Here is a 13656-nt window from a genome sequence, read left to right as displayed (position 1 = left end):
CATGAACAACAAGATGTGGTCAATCCAACTTCAGATGAAGCATCATTCATCTTCACGAGCATGTGTTTGGTAAAATCTAACACTCCATTTTTGCTAATGTGAAGTTGAAACTTCACAGTCCATTAATTATTTGTCCAATGTGTACAGAAAGTGATACGAGAGTACCATCCTCGCAAAAGAAGTAAACACATTGATGCACATGTAAAAAACTACCAAGGAGAGAGATACCTACTATTCCCATTACACCATGACTTCCACTGGACGATAGTTGTGTATGATGCTAAGGACAATTTGTGGAGGCATTATAACTTATTGCGCCCAAGGACAAGCATACATAACCTACATATCGACAAGCACAGGAAGTTGTAAGTGGCTCTTATTGTACACAAATATGAATTGTTGTCATGTGTTAAATTCCAAAAATGAATGTACACACACATATGTTCGTTGGTGCCTAATGTGAAATTCCCTACACAGAGGAAGTACATCGAGAACGTTGTGCGCATTATTGGCGAGTCATCACCGCTATGGACTAAGTTAGTAGGCCAATATCCATCACAACTAATCATATCAGTTGATGTCTGTCCTCGGCAGGACGACGACTCGTAAGCCTCACTACATTTTTTTATAAATTGTCCATAACCATTATGCAAACATACATGTCAAGTGCTAATCAAAACCATTTTGCATTTACAGGGTGGACTGCGGACCTGCAGTATGTTACATCATGCGGGTGCACATATACCATGAAGAAATTGTTGGCAGCCTCACTAGTTCTGAATGGTGTGGACTATGAGACTTATTAGTACATAGTTTTTTGAATCATAAGAAAATAGAGCATCATTAAAACTTATAGGTAGGGGGTGTCCACCTACAAACTAACCAACACTCGATATGAATGTTAATATCAATTGCTTTGACATTTTGATACAACAATTGATTGTAAATCAATGATACAACATCTATTAATGGGAAAAAGCCACTTGTGAATTTTGATCTACATTTGGTGTTGTTATGTTAATTTATGCGATTGTTTGAACCCGATTGTTCTATAATACACATATTTTGTGCAGGAATGTTCACACTGTCTGCATGACATCATTACGGATAACATACACATGTGTAAATATTCACATTTGTTCTTATTCATAACAGTTGTGAATGTTATTCATCTTTGCCAAATGTGAACATTCACATCTGTACCACTAATGTGAATGTTCATATGCACTTATGTTTTATAGATGTGAATGTTCACAGTTGTACCACTGATGTGAATGTTCATATTCATTTATGATATATTGATGTGTTGTGATGTGCATAATTTATGCGATTGTTTGAACTCGATTGTTCTATAATACACATATTTTGTGCAGGAATGTTCACATTGTCTACATGACATCATTACGAATAACATACACAGGTGTGAATATTCATATTTGTTCTTATTCATAACAGTTGTAAATGTTCACACTATGTCAATCTCTATGCATATGAAATTTCACATCACAGTTTATATTCATGTCAACATTGACAACAATAATGTAAAAAAGTTCAATCCATGTGCGAGTATTCACATAATATGATTCTTTTACGCAAGTGTGAATGTTCACGTCATGTATTCATCATTAAAACATCAACAAAATATTAGTTTGGTACCCAAAAAGAAAAGAAAAAACACAAATCAAATACTAAGTTTGCCAAACCATTATTATGTTTGCCAACACAACGTAATCTTATTGCAACACAATGTTTGCCAACACAACACAATCTTATTTCAAAAATCAATATAAGAATCCCATGTAAAACACAATGTTGAAATGAAAAATGTACACCCTATATCGGCTCATTGCATGATTTCTGATTATGGCTTCCAAACTTATCACATCTCCCGCACCTTATTTGCTTAAGTTTCTCACCCCTTGATGGGATTCTATTCTTTTTCGGCCTTCCTGGAGATCTTTTCACAGTTGGTGGGTATATAGTGAAGTCCGTGGGATCAAAAGGCGGCTTTTCTACCGATGGTATAGGGAATATGGCACCCCAATAGGCTGCACGATATGTCTCTACATGAAAGTAATGTTCCACACAATCATTGAGATTGTAGCGGCTCTTCTGAATAGCAATCACAACATGGTCACATGGGAATCCGTTGATTTGCCATTTGAAGCAAGAACACGTACGCCTTGCAATATCAACTGTAATAGATGGTATCGAATGAACTTCAAACACATTCTCATTGGCTTGCTAACTTGCCAAGACCTGCTGTTGTTGAACAAATCAAGAAGCATTGTTTTGAATGTAGGACAAATAAGCTCATTCCACTTGTTTGCTTGGTCACGTCGTGCAGACATTTGCCGCATCAACTGAGTACGAATTGTGTCTACCATTTGAGTGATAGGAAGATTGCGTGCTTCTTTAATCCAATTATTAAATGACTTCGCTGCATTGGATGTTATCTCCCCATAACGCATGCCCTGCACAACATCACAAACATTGTACAATACTGAATTTAATTTCTTCGAAACTGAATATGAAATTTCACATTGCCACAAAACATAACTGAAAATTCATACCGCTACCATTCTGAACTTGACAAATGGAATACATTAGGAAACTACTATTACCTGAAGTACGAATTTGCCCAGTGCTCAGGTGCTAAGTCCTTGAAAAAATTAAATGCTCGTTGCTTACCCTCCTCTTTTAATTTCTCAAGCTTTTTATGGAACCCTACCACAGTTGGCTCGTAAGCACAGTCACCTAAACTACTAACTAGGTGATCCCTAAATCCATTATCAATTCTTTTCATCCGGTATCTTAAATTGCTCTTCAAGTGTTGTAAGCAATAACCGTGGTGAGTTGATGGGAACACCTTTGGCATAGCTTCTAGCAGACCAAGATTACAATTCGAAATAAAAGTAATCTGGCGCTTACCATCAACAACCTTTCCAAGTTTGTGCAAGAACCACGACCAATTGGCTGTGGTCTCTGAATCAACAATCACAAATGTAACATGGAATAGACCTACAACAAAACACCATTAACCCAACTGATCACAATATTCCAATGTGAATATTGGCACAAGTAGTTTACAGAAACACTATAAAGAAACCAGGTCATGTAAATGTTCACACTGTGTAATGGTCAGTCATATATCTACATTGTGCCACTCAATGTGAATATTTACATAGATACATAGCTAAAAAAAATACTAACCATTGTTTCCATCTTTCGCCGTTGCCACAAGTAGCTGACCTTTGTACTTTCGTTTAAGGAATGTTCCACCTAGGAATAGCAAAGGCCGACAAGAATTGTATCCAGAAATACACGCAGCGAATGATACAAAGAAATGACAAAATTGTTGACTTCTTGTGTCATAATCAATATAGACATAACTCCCCGGATTGTAACGCATCATAGCATCCGAATACCACTGCAGCTGGTCAAACGATAATAAGTGATCTCCATAAATAATAGCATTTGCTTTCTCCACGCCCAACCATACCACGTGGTAACTCATATCTAGCCCATAATCCCTCTTCAAAATAGTCACCACCTCACACGACCGAGTCAACGACTTGTCCCTCACAATTTCAGAAATAGTACTCGACACCAAATCAGAACTCACTCTCAGAATCTTTGATGTTCGGACATCCGTACCACAACTATGCACATCACTGAACCTCTTGATATAGAAAAAAACCATTTGCTTGTTGTGCTCTACAATGTATAGACCACACACAACCTTTTCCCTTGTGTATTGCACATACCGCAGTAACCCTTGTTGTCTCGTTCTTGACATAGATAAATTGAAACCCGCATTGGATTGCATACTTACATAAAACATCACGAAATTCTTGTACACCTCCAACAAACCATTGTCCCACATGAGTAATATCATTTGCCCAAGGGGCTGACAACAACACCTTCTCCTTATGGTGGCAAAATCTCTGGAGTGCATCAATTTCTTCCTCACCCCCCATATGCAGCGACCCAGAGCTACTCGACTGACCAATATCACGTTTCAAATCAACGACAACCTTTACATGGTGTAACCCCATTGATTTGGCAAGCAATGACATGTTTTGAAATTCTTCGTCATTGCCTAAATCACATCTATTAATCCCAGGTAGTCGACGGAACAATGAAATAGAACAAGCAGACAACTCATCCCACTTTTTACACAACCGCTCCACTAAACGCGAATAACACAATGCACGAACCACATTTATTACAATTGTACTGTAACGATATGTGCACACCAACATCATAAAGGTATCCATCTCCTATAAAAACACAACAAAACAAAAGTCAACAACCACACAACCATACGAACAACAATACATATAATAATCCATACTATATGAACATTCACATTGTGTAAACTAAATGTCTATGTGTATAGTTTTACTTCTAAACCCATAGTGAAAACTACCACCACCATCCTTGCACAACATAAAATATTTTACAAGTTCAAAATCACAACACCACAATAAGGTGACATTACACAACATGCAAGCAACCCTCCATAACCTTATATTAACAAGAAGTGAACATTGACATTGTTACATCTACTATGAATTATCTCTCCCACACAGAGTTTTATTAAGCAAACATCAAAGTAAAATGAAAACATCCACATTCTTCACATAATCTGAACGACCTCCCCTCTACAGGCCCATGTAAAATGCATATAATTAAACAAACAGAGCATCCGATCCTCAATAAAAAAACAGAGCATTTCATCCATCATACAAATCAAAACATTAACTGAAAATGCATTCATAACGAAAATGACACTAACTTTAATCATGCAATCCTACACTCGTCCTGTAACTTGAAAACAACTGATTTAAACTAGTTATACTCTAGAAAATGTCACAACCAAACATCGTCCAATCCGTCGTCTTTACTCCAAAATCACCAAACCATACTACAACAGCAACAATGAAACCCTAGCACACCAAAGCTTTAAAACGAGCATGAAAAATAGAAATGTATTCATCTGAATTAGAATGATGATCAAAAGCGTGAATATAGAAACTACCAAAACAGAATAAACGAAAAAAAAGACAACGTCGTTTGTGTATCAACACAATATATATATATATATATATATATATATATAAGGTCATAATAGTTTATTTAAAAATATAAAATTAGTAAAATGGATATGATGAAATAAAAAGAAAAGAAGATGAGATTAATTAGGTTATAATAATTCTTTATAAATTTAATGGGTTACAACAACTCTAAAATGGATTTATCAATAAAAAAACTTTTAAAAAAAAGAAAAAAATTATAATCTACATAAGTGAGTTTATGGGTATGTTTGGTTTGTGTTTGAGAGATGTGTTTTAGAGATAAAAAGTACGAAAACATGTTTGGTTTGGTTTTTTTTAAAAAATGTTTTGGAAAATTATTTTGAGATAGAGTTTTGGAAAAAGTGATTCATTTGATATGTGTGAGAGAGAGATTTGTTTGGAAAACTTGTTTGGTTTACAAGTTTTGAAAAATTTTTTTGGGAAAATTTGTTTGGTTTGATTATTTTTGAAAACTTATTTGTAGAGAAAATTTCCCAAAATTTTTTCAGAAAATCAAACCAAACGAGCCCTATATTTCTTTCTATTAAGGGTTGGTTTGGGATGTTCTAAAAAAGTACATTTTTTGACTTATTAACTTATATGGGTTGGGTTAGGTTTGAGTTGGGTTTGATGTGATGTGTTAGAGAGATGATGTAATTTAAATAAGATAATGCGACTTAAATAGGATAGTAACTTTTTAAATTTTTGTATTATTTAATTTATACCAAACCAACCCTAACAATGCGTTTTAACCTAACTAAAAATGAACAATATTGTTACAGTTCAAGATATATTTTAATTTTAATTTTTATTTTTGGCATTGAGAGAGGCATATGGCTATCGGTGCCGATGCCAGGCTTGTTGATACGTCAGCTTCAAGTGGGTCCAATCATGTCTCAAACTTGTGACCATTTGGTACAACATTGTCACTTTGTTTGCTTCTAGCCATAATTTAGGGGTGGTTGGACATTTCTTAAATAATTTATTTTTTTTAATCACATTATTTTTTTATATTTTTTTGTAAAAAATTAAAAATTATATTTATTTAGATAATTTCAAATAACCTCCTAATTTAATTATGCTTTCGTTGTTTTCTTTCTCTAGTCAAAGCTTTTTTTTCTTTTTAATTTTCCATGTTTGCGTATAGAGTTCTCTTAATGAAGTTTTGTTTGTTAGTGAAGAAATTTGCGTATAGAGTTCTCTTAATGAAGTTTTGTTGTTAGTGAAGAAACAATTGATGCAACATACATACACATGACTCTATATTGACATCATGTATTTTCTGAATATTATTGACTTTATTATAGTCCGGCCTATTTTTGAAAGTGAGTTATACGTTCCGTTTGGTAGAACTGTGAGAAAGTGATTATAACTTATACCTTAACAGCTTATAACTTATAACTGTGAACATAAACAGATTTTGACTTATAAATTAAGCTTCTCTCCCCTCACTCAAAGAATAAGTTGATTTTTGACTTACAAAAAGCTATAAGCTGTATTGTTAAGCTGAACCAAACACATTAAAATAGTTTAAATTAAGCTAAAAACTGAAATAAGTTAGAAATAAGCCCTACCAAACAGGGCCACAATCCACTTTCACTACTAAAAAAAATACTTTTTGCGACCGCTATAAACCGTCGCAAATAATAAAAAACAGTCGCAAAAGACTTTTTGCGACGGCCCATGCGACGGCAAATGGGGGTCGCGAATATGGGGGTGGCAAATACTTTTTGCGACGGCAAAGCAACGGTCGCAAATTATTTGCGACCACCTAAACTACTTATGGCGACCCCTATTTTGCCGTCGCAAAAAACAAAGAAAAATACTAACATGATCTTTGGCGACCATCTTGTTACCGTCGCAAAAAATTAAAAATAAAAATAAAAATAAATAAATAAATAAACAAATTGTGAAACATTAAAGCCCTTTTACCTATCCAGCTGTTTATCAAACAAATTAGACAAATCAAACCCACAGCTAACCTCTAGATATTCTTCCTATTTTCTTCAAATATTAAAGCTTGAACAAAATAAAAACAAAAAATGTCACAATTAAACAATTACTTTTAATATGTGAAACTTTTTTTCATCATATTCCAGTTGGGGTAATATTTGTCAAAACACTTCCAATTACTACTAATAGAACTTATAAAAGGCGTGACAATGAAGCACAAGCATTTCAAAGCCCAAATGATGAACTAAAGGTTTAAGATCTAACACGAGGCCTTTAAAGGACTGGGAACATCATTGTGAGAAGACATAAAAATGCAATCAAGTAAAGACAACCAAACATGCAGAACTAAGCTTCTTATGGAGCTCATCCAATTCCGATTGATAGCATGAGAAACCACATGTTTTAACAGCATTAAAATCCACAAGCAAAAATAAAGGTGAATAACCAGTAGCAACAATAATTCTTTGTTCTCACATGATAAAAAAATCTTATTCCAATCTCTAATCAGAGTAAGAGGGGAAGGGGAATGGAGGCAGGATAAGACAAATCATTGCTTACTTCTAATATCCATACTACCCTTGTTTTTTACCGGTCATACCTGCAACCACCTGCAAAGATGCAATCCGAATAATCAAATTAGTTAAAATTACCCGTGCACAAAATTCTTCTATCAGGTACATATATATTTGAAGTAGTACATAAAATGCCCGTAACGTAAAAAATCACTTTCGAAATGTTGAAATGCATAAAAAAAAACCTTAGGGGTAAAGTACATGGTTTTTATAGGGGAAGAATCCTAGTAATTTTTCTAGGCAAGACATCAAAAAGGAGCCCAAAACTCCAGTTATCAAGGTCTAGAGAAAGCAGCTGGGAAGCACTAGGGTCTACAAAAGGCAGCTATTGGAAGAGATAATAAGTAGAGAGAGAGAGAGAGAGAGAGAGAGAGAGAGATTAACAGAAAGCCAGACAACAAGATCAATATTGATGAGATAAACTACCAAACTAAAAGTCGAACTGAGATTGTGATAACATGTACAGGAACAAGCTGTTTTTAAAAGGAAAATTGAACAAGTTGAAATTTGCTTACATTGTCAAACTCAGATGGAATATGTGAGTTTTGACCCATAAACCAAACCTACACAGAAACAAAACATAGATTAACATGAAAATGATGATAAAATGATTAAGAATAATATAGGAAAATAAGCATATAACCCCCATGGTTTGTGAACTATTAAAGTGCACCATCAGGCCTGTCAACAATTTTAGTGAAAAGCCTAAAATATCCCTGTACATAAGTAACCTCACTGTGCAAACCACGAACATTTTTGTAATTTTTTTGGGAGGCAAAATTCACTTTAGCCCCTTGTGCTTTACTCCATGAGCAGTTGTCCTGGCAGGAGGGGGGGGGGAGGGGGGGGTTAAACCGCACATGGACTAAACCACAAGGGGTAAAGTTAAGTTTGCTCAATAATATATGCGTATGTAAAAAGGTTCGAGGAACACAAATTGTAAAGAAAAAAAGTGAGAAACATAGCTAATAGCTATGACAGAATTTTGCTAATAACAATGGACGGATGGTGGATTCATGCAACACTAACAGAGAATTTTTCTCACTAGATGACATTGCTTAGATCCACACGTTAATATTGAAGCCAATTGCCAAATGACATGATATTAGTATCAGTTTTACGTTTAAACCAAAGATAAAACTTTTTTTTTTCCTTATTTTTATTTTTTGAAAGTTGAACATATACCAGTGAAGAAAGGGCTTGCATCCCAGCTGCACGAAGATTCGTTGCTCTCTCCTCTTCCCCTACTTCTTGAGCTAGTCGACAGAGTTTTGGAATATATCCTTCTACATTAAAAATGCAAGTCCCATCTGTCTGCAAAATACAGTAGATACGTAAGTCCAAAGTTTTCTGTAGGCTGCAAAATCTACAAGACAAAACATTTCAAAATTATGCTGAATTTCTCTAATTGAAGGATAAAGAATAACAAAACAAAGTATAGATACTCAATAGTACCAACCAGATTAGTTACAAAGTCAAAAAGTGTCTGGCATCCCATAATTCGCATATCATCCTGTTGAGTTTGATCCAGCAGAATGTGAATGATGCTTAGTAAACTACTTGCAAAGAGAGGCCTGTCATATAGTCACAGATTATAATGCAGATACATAAGTATATCCCACAGAAGAGGAGTAGAAGGTATACATCAAATCATGATATCCATTAGTCATAGCCCTGTTTGGTGTCGTAACATGCTGAACATAATTAGACATGTCAGTGCAGCTTGAAGAGCAGAGTTAGGACATCAAGTATTACTAAATAATGTAAGAGCTGAACCTTTTGCCTTTTTATATGTAATAGAGGTAAAAGGAAACTGTGACAATCTGGACTTAAAAACATCATAATTCATATAGATACAAACAATTGCCACTCTTCCCGTGGACATAACTTTAGCATTGCTATATATATATATATAATACTCTATTGATGAAATTATGAACAGCAAGAAGCAATGTTCTGTTCCTCTGCAGGCTACTAACTTTCCCTTTTTGTTTTGCCTGTTCTTTTGTTTTCTTTACTTATTTCATTTGTAGTAAAAATATTTGTGTCTGCAACTGTTCCAGCACAATGATGCATATTCTGCCACTAAAGCTGAAGGAGAGGCGCTGGTCATCAAGTCAAATGGTAGTAATGGGCTTCTAACATGCTGCATCTGTCCTAGCAGCATTTTCTGTCCTGGTGATAAATTGCTTGTTCCATCATTGGTATCTGCTGCGAGGGCAGGGAAATCGAAGGTAACCAAGTTTTTTGTCCATTTAATTTCTCATGTTGTGACTGCCTTACATATTGGTTTTATAATGTTCTAGAAATTCATGTGTTTCATTCAATATCAAGTTGGTGGATAGCTAGGTTCTTAATCATTTGAAGCCATATAATTAATAAATGACATAATGTACCTGTTCTTTCGCGTAGGGCATGAAAAATTGAGTATTTGTGCTGCATACATTCTCTCTTTCTGTAAAACACTAAACCAGTTACTAACTGAAAACATTTGTATAAACCATGAAACGTGGGCAATTGGCTTTAAGGTTCAAAACTTGCGTCATAAAATATATACAAATACCACTAAAAAAAAGTTTCTATTTATTTAGACAGTAACAAAGATGAAGAGTACATATAGCAGGTTTAACTGAACAAAATACAGTAACAAAGATGGAAGGGCACCAATGTAAATAAGAACCAGTTGTACCATATTTCACAAAATAATGAAAGGAGGAATATGATCCACAAACATAAAGTTACACCAATTAAGATAGAAAGTTTAACTAGAGAGATGAGGAGTAAATAAGCAGCAATTGTATCATATTCCACCAGGAAAATTATTAGTAGGTCTAAAGTAGCACATAGTGCATCTCATGTACATGTAACATGCTTATATAGTCTTGGAATACATGTGCTTGATCCTTGTGAACTAACAAGAAAAATATAGCCTCCGGGCCTCGACTCCTTAGGGTCTATCTCAAAGGTCACCCTTCTATAGTTAGGCTTTTTTAACATGGGGAGTAGAAGGTTTTAATCCTTTCCTTATGAGAGGAATAACCTCTCATCATCTTTATTAGTAGGTCTATTCTATCTTAGCGTCCACACGTCCCAACATCTATGCAATGGATTGCATATGGGCAATATTGAAAAAGTTCTTCCTAGTATATTGCTGCTGCCTTTCTTGCAACTTTCATTCTTTTAGAACTATGTGGTATGGTTCAGCTACCTACCCGATTGAATTATTTGGCCCACTCATTATCAATGAGATCAGGGTACTTCCAGCAAGAAACATATCGAATAGTCGAAGCTCGGTTAGCTGAAAATCAAAATTTAGAACTACCAGCAATCATAAAGGACCTACATCTTAAGGAGTAGATGAAGTGAAGAAGTGCCAAAGTACAGCCAATCAAATTCATCAAGCCAAAGTTCAAATTGTTTGCATAAACTTTTATTAGTAATCTTAACAACCATCCATTAGAAAACATGAAGAAAAAAGATAGATGCATATCTATAAAACTATTGTCACATAAATTTTATCCCGATTGAAGTCACTTATAATGAGAAGAAGCTCTATTTCATACATAGTCTAAGTACAATCTAAGTGCCTCCAAGCCATGTAACATTTTAAAATCATCAAAGGGAAGGGGGAAAAAAAACAAACAAACAAAAAATAGCCTTTCAAATTACCTAATTCAGAGAATTCTTGATTCCATCCTATTTACTATTTTTTATTTTTGACAAGTAACTCAAATTACCAGACCAATTTTCTTCAATGCACAATTAAGTCAAGACTTGAGAGTTCAATCACAAAGACAATTCACATTGTAGTCGAAGAATTTACAAAACATGATGATTGAATCGTGGAAGAATGGACGATAACAAGTAAAATCACAAAATTAATGTTAATCACGTGATTCAAAAAATTCACAATCATCGAGATTGCTTAGTCAAGCATACAAAGAGAGATTTCTCACAGTTAAAAAAAGCTTGCTCGATACCGATTGTACAGTAGATAATACTGTACTCGTCGTCTCAGAGTAATCTGATTCGTTTGATGGACATAGAAATGGAATGTATGTATGTATATAGTTATACATTACATGGATATATATATATAGAGAGAGAGAGAGTACCGAAGAGCAGAGAAGAGAGCTGGATTACAGAGACATCAGATGGATTATAGATATCATTAAACACATATAATAGATATAATAGAGAGAGAAAGTTGGATTCATTCATAGAAATTAGGCTTACCGATTATGAATCAAGCGAAATCTTCAAATCTTCATCAACAATCGATCAAAACCTTCAAATCTTCATCAACAATTGATCAAAATCTTCAAATGAACAATAAAATTGTGATGGAGAGTCCAAAGAGAGAGTCGAACAAGAGAGAATGAAGAGTGAAGAGTGGAGAGAGAGAGAGAGTTCATACCGTTAGAGGTCGGTCTTCAATGAAGAGAGTGAAATCGATTTGGGAAATAAGGGATAGATAGGGTTAAAAGAGATAAGGGATCGATTTGGGAAATCGATTTGGGAAATACGGGATAGATACCGTTGGAGGTCGGTCCTTAGGTCAATCGTTTGTTGGGAAATAAGGGATCGATTTGGGAAATTGAAAGAGAACCGAAATCGATTTTTCCCTTCCTTTTTTTTTTTTTTGTTTAAGTTAAGAACACGATTTGGGGGTTTAAATAAAATGACAGTTTGGTGTAAAAAGTGATTTTTTGCGACGGTTAAATAATCAGTCGCAAAAAAATAGACGCAAAAAGTCTAATTTCTAGTAGTGTTTTCAGATTATAACCCACTTCCTCTCTTACAAAAAAACTATTTATAAGTAATTTTTTATCAAAAAATTGATTATAATCATCTTCTCAAAATAGCCCGTTAATCAACAATTTTTTAGTTTTTTTTTTTCAAATTTTTTTGGAAAAATTTAGAGGTATAGGTGGATCTAGCTAGAACGCGGATAATGTACTATTATTTTATTATTAAAGGACTGAAATGGACTGAAAATTGTACCACACTCGGCACATGCAAGTGGATCCACACTCATTTAAAAGTGGGCCCTAAAATAGATTTTGCTGGCCTAAATTTTTTAATTGTATTTTAATTAGGTAAATTACAAATATATTTTTTGATATTTGATTAAAATATGAATCGTCCCTCTATAGTTTTAGAAATTTCATTCTATTTCATGAGGTTTTTAATTTCATAATAAATTACCTATTTCTTCTATTAATGAGATTTTTATTGATAAGTCCAATTTAGAAGTGTTTTAACCCAAGAAGTCCATGAAGGAATTTTTTAACCCATTTAGTCCCATGTATGTATAGTTTTATTCCATAAAGTCCATTTTCTTAATTTACACTATTTTCTTGGACACTTATGTCCTTATATTTAATTTTGATACCCTTATAAATATTTTTTGAATGATTAGCAATTTAATGATTTGAACATTCATATTTTAAAATTCATATTGGTAGGAATGTAAAATTGGCCCGTGGGCGGCCCCAAAACCCGACCGCGAGCTGGGGCGGGCCCGGCCCGTTGACAATGTGAATATTCACATTGACATATTAACATTCACATTAATAGAAGTGTAAAATTGACCCCCGTCCCGGGGCGGTCCCGATCCGGCCCGTCGACAATGTGAATATTCACATTGACATGTTAACATTCACATTGATAAGAGTATAAAATTGGGCCGCGGCCCATGGGCGGCCAAAAGCCCGCCCGCGGCCCGGGGTGGGCCCGGCCCGGCCCGACCCGTTGACAATGTGAATATTCACATTGACATGTTAACATTCACATTGATAGGAGTATAAAATTAGCCCGCGCCTCGTGGCTGCCCAAAACCCGCCCACGGTCCATGGGCGGGCCCGGCCCGGCCTGTTGACAATGTGAATGTTCACATTGACATGTTAACATTCACATTGATAAGAGTATAAAACTGGACAGCAGCCCAGGGCGGGCCCGACCCGGCCCGGCCCGTTGACAATGTGAATATTCACATTGACATGTTAACATTCACATTAATAGGAGTGTAAAATTGGCCCCCGTCCCGT

At 35.0% G+C, this 13656-nt stretch overlaps 2 protein-coding genes across 5 annotated transcripts; both read right to left on the bottom strand.

The window, feature by feature from the left end:
• Positions 1-1833: 1833 nt before the first annotated feature.
• Positions 1834-4280, bottom strand: LOC114301104 (uncharacterized). The gene is made up of 6 exons (XM_082871951.1): positions 3768-4280; positions 3214-3682; positions 2625-3021; positions 2574-2583; positions 2250-2474; positions 1834-2112 (listed from the first exon to the last, which is right to left on the bottom strand). The coding sequence occupies exons 1-6, from the start codon at positions 4278-4280 to the stop codon at positions 1834-1836; spliced, it is 1893 nt and encodes a 630-aa protein (XP_082728077.1).
• A 3092-nt stretch (positions 4281-7372) lies between these two features.
• Positions 7373-12368, bottom strand: LOC145790773 (protein SEMI-ROLLED LEAF 2-like). Of its 4 annotated transcripts, none has more exons than XM_082869453.1 (7): positions 12024-12368; positions 11843-11925; positions 10003-10061; positions 9066-9180; positions 8792-8920; positions 8122-8169; positions 7373-7642 (listed from the first exon to the last, which is right to left on the bottom strand). In XM_082869453.1, exons 3-7 carry the CDS (start codon positions 10050-10052, stop codon positions 7607-7609), a joined length of 378 nt encoding a protein of 125 aa, XP_082725579.1. In that variant the 5' UTR covers positions 10053-10061; positions 11843-11925; positions 12024-12368; the 3' UTR covers positions 7373-7606. The 4 variants fall into 4 exon arrangements, with proteins under 4 accessions (XP_082725579.1, XP_082725580.1, XP_082725578.1 ...); XM_082869454.1 differs by having other exon boundaries at positions 11843-11902; XM_082869452.1 differs by having other exon boundaries at positions 11843-12368.
• Between the last annotated feature and the right edge of the window lie 1288 nt (positions 12369-13656).

This window comes from Camellia sinensis, chromosome 5, assembly GCF_055761805.1.
Source record: "Camellia sinensis isolate YWXY chromosome 5, ASM5576180v1, whole genome shotgun sequence".
Classification (NCBI taxonomy): domain Eukaryota; kingdom Viridiplantae; phylum Streptophyta; class Magnoliopsida; order Ericales; family Theaceae; genus Camellia; species Camellia sinensis.
The sequence above is the reverse complement of the archived record's forward strand: the minus strand, read 5'-3'. Positions and strand labels throughout refer to the sequence as shown.

Bases quoted from the DNA above. Each gene is read 5' to 3' on its own strand.
- LOC114301104 (XM_082871951.1), bottom strand. From the start codon at position 4,280: ATGGATACCTTTATGATGTTGGTGTGCACATATCGTTACAGTACAATT. The intron at 3,683-3,767 runs GTATGTGCAATA...TTCTATATCAAG, and splicing joins AGACAACAAGGGTTACTGCG to AGGTTCAGTGATGTGCATAG. The intron at 2,113-2,249 runs GTTAGCAAGCCA...ATTGCTATTCAG, and splicing joins ACAACAGCAGGTCTTGGCAA to AAGAGCCGCTACAATCTCAA.
- LOC145790773 (XM_082869451.1), bottom strand. From the start codon at position 10,097: ATGTTTTCAGTTAGTAACTGGTTTAGTGTTTTACAGAAAGAGAGAATG. The intron at 9,181-10,002 runs GTACATTATGTC...ACTATATGACAG, and splicing joins TGCCCTACGCGAAAGAACAG to GCCTCTCTTTGCAAGTAGTT. The intron at 8,921-9,065 runs GTTGGTACTATT...TGTATTTTGCAG, and splicing joins TTGACTTTGTAACTAATCTG to ACAGATGGGACTTGCATTTT.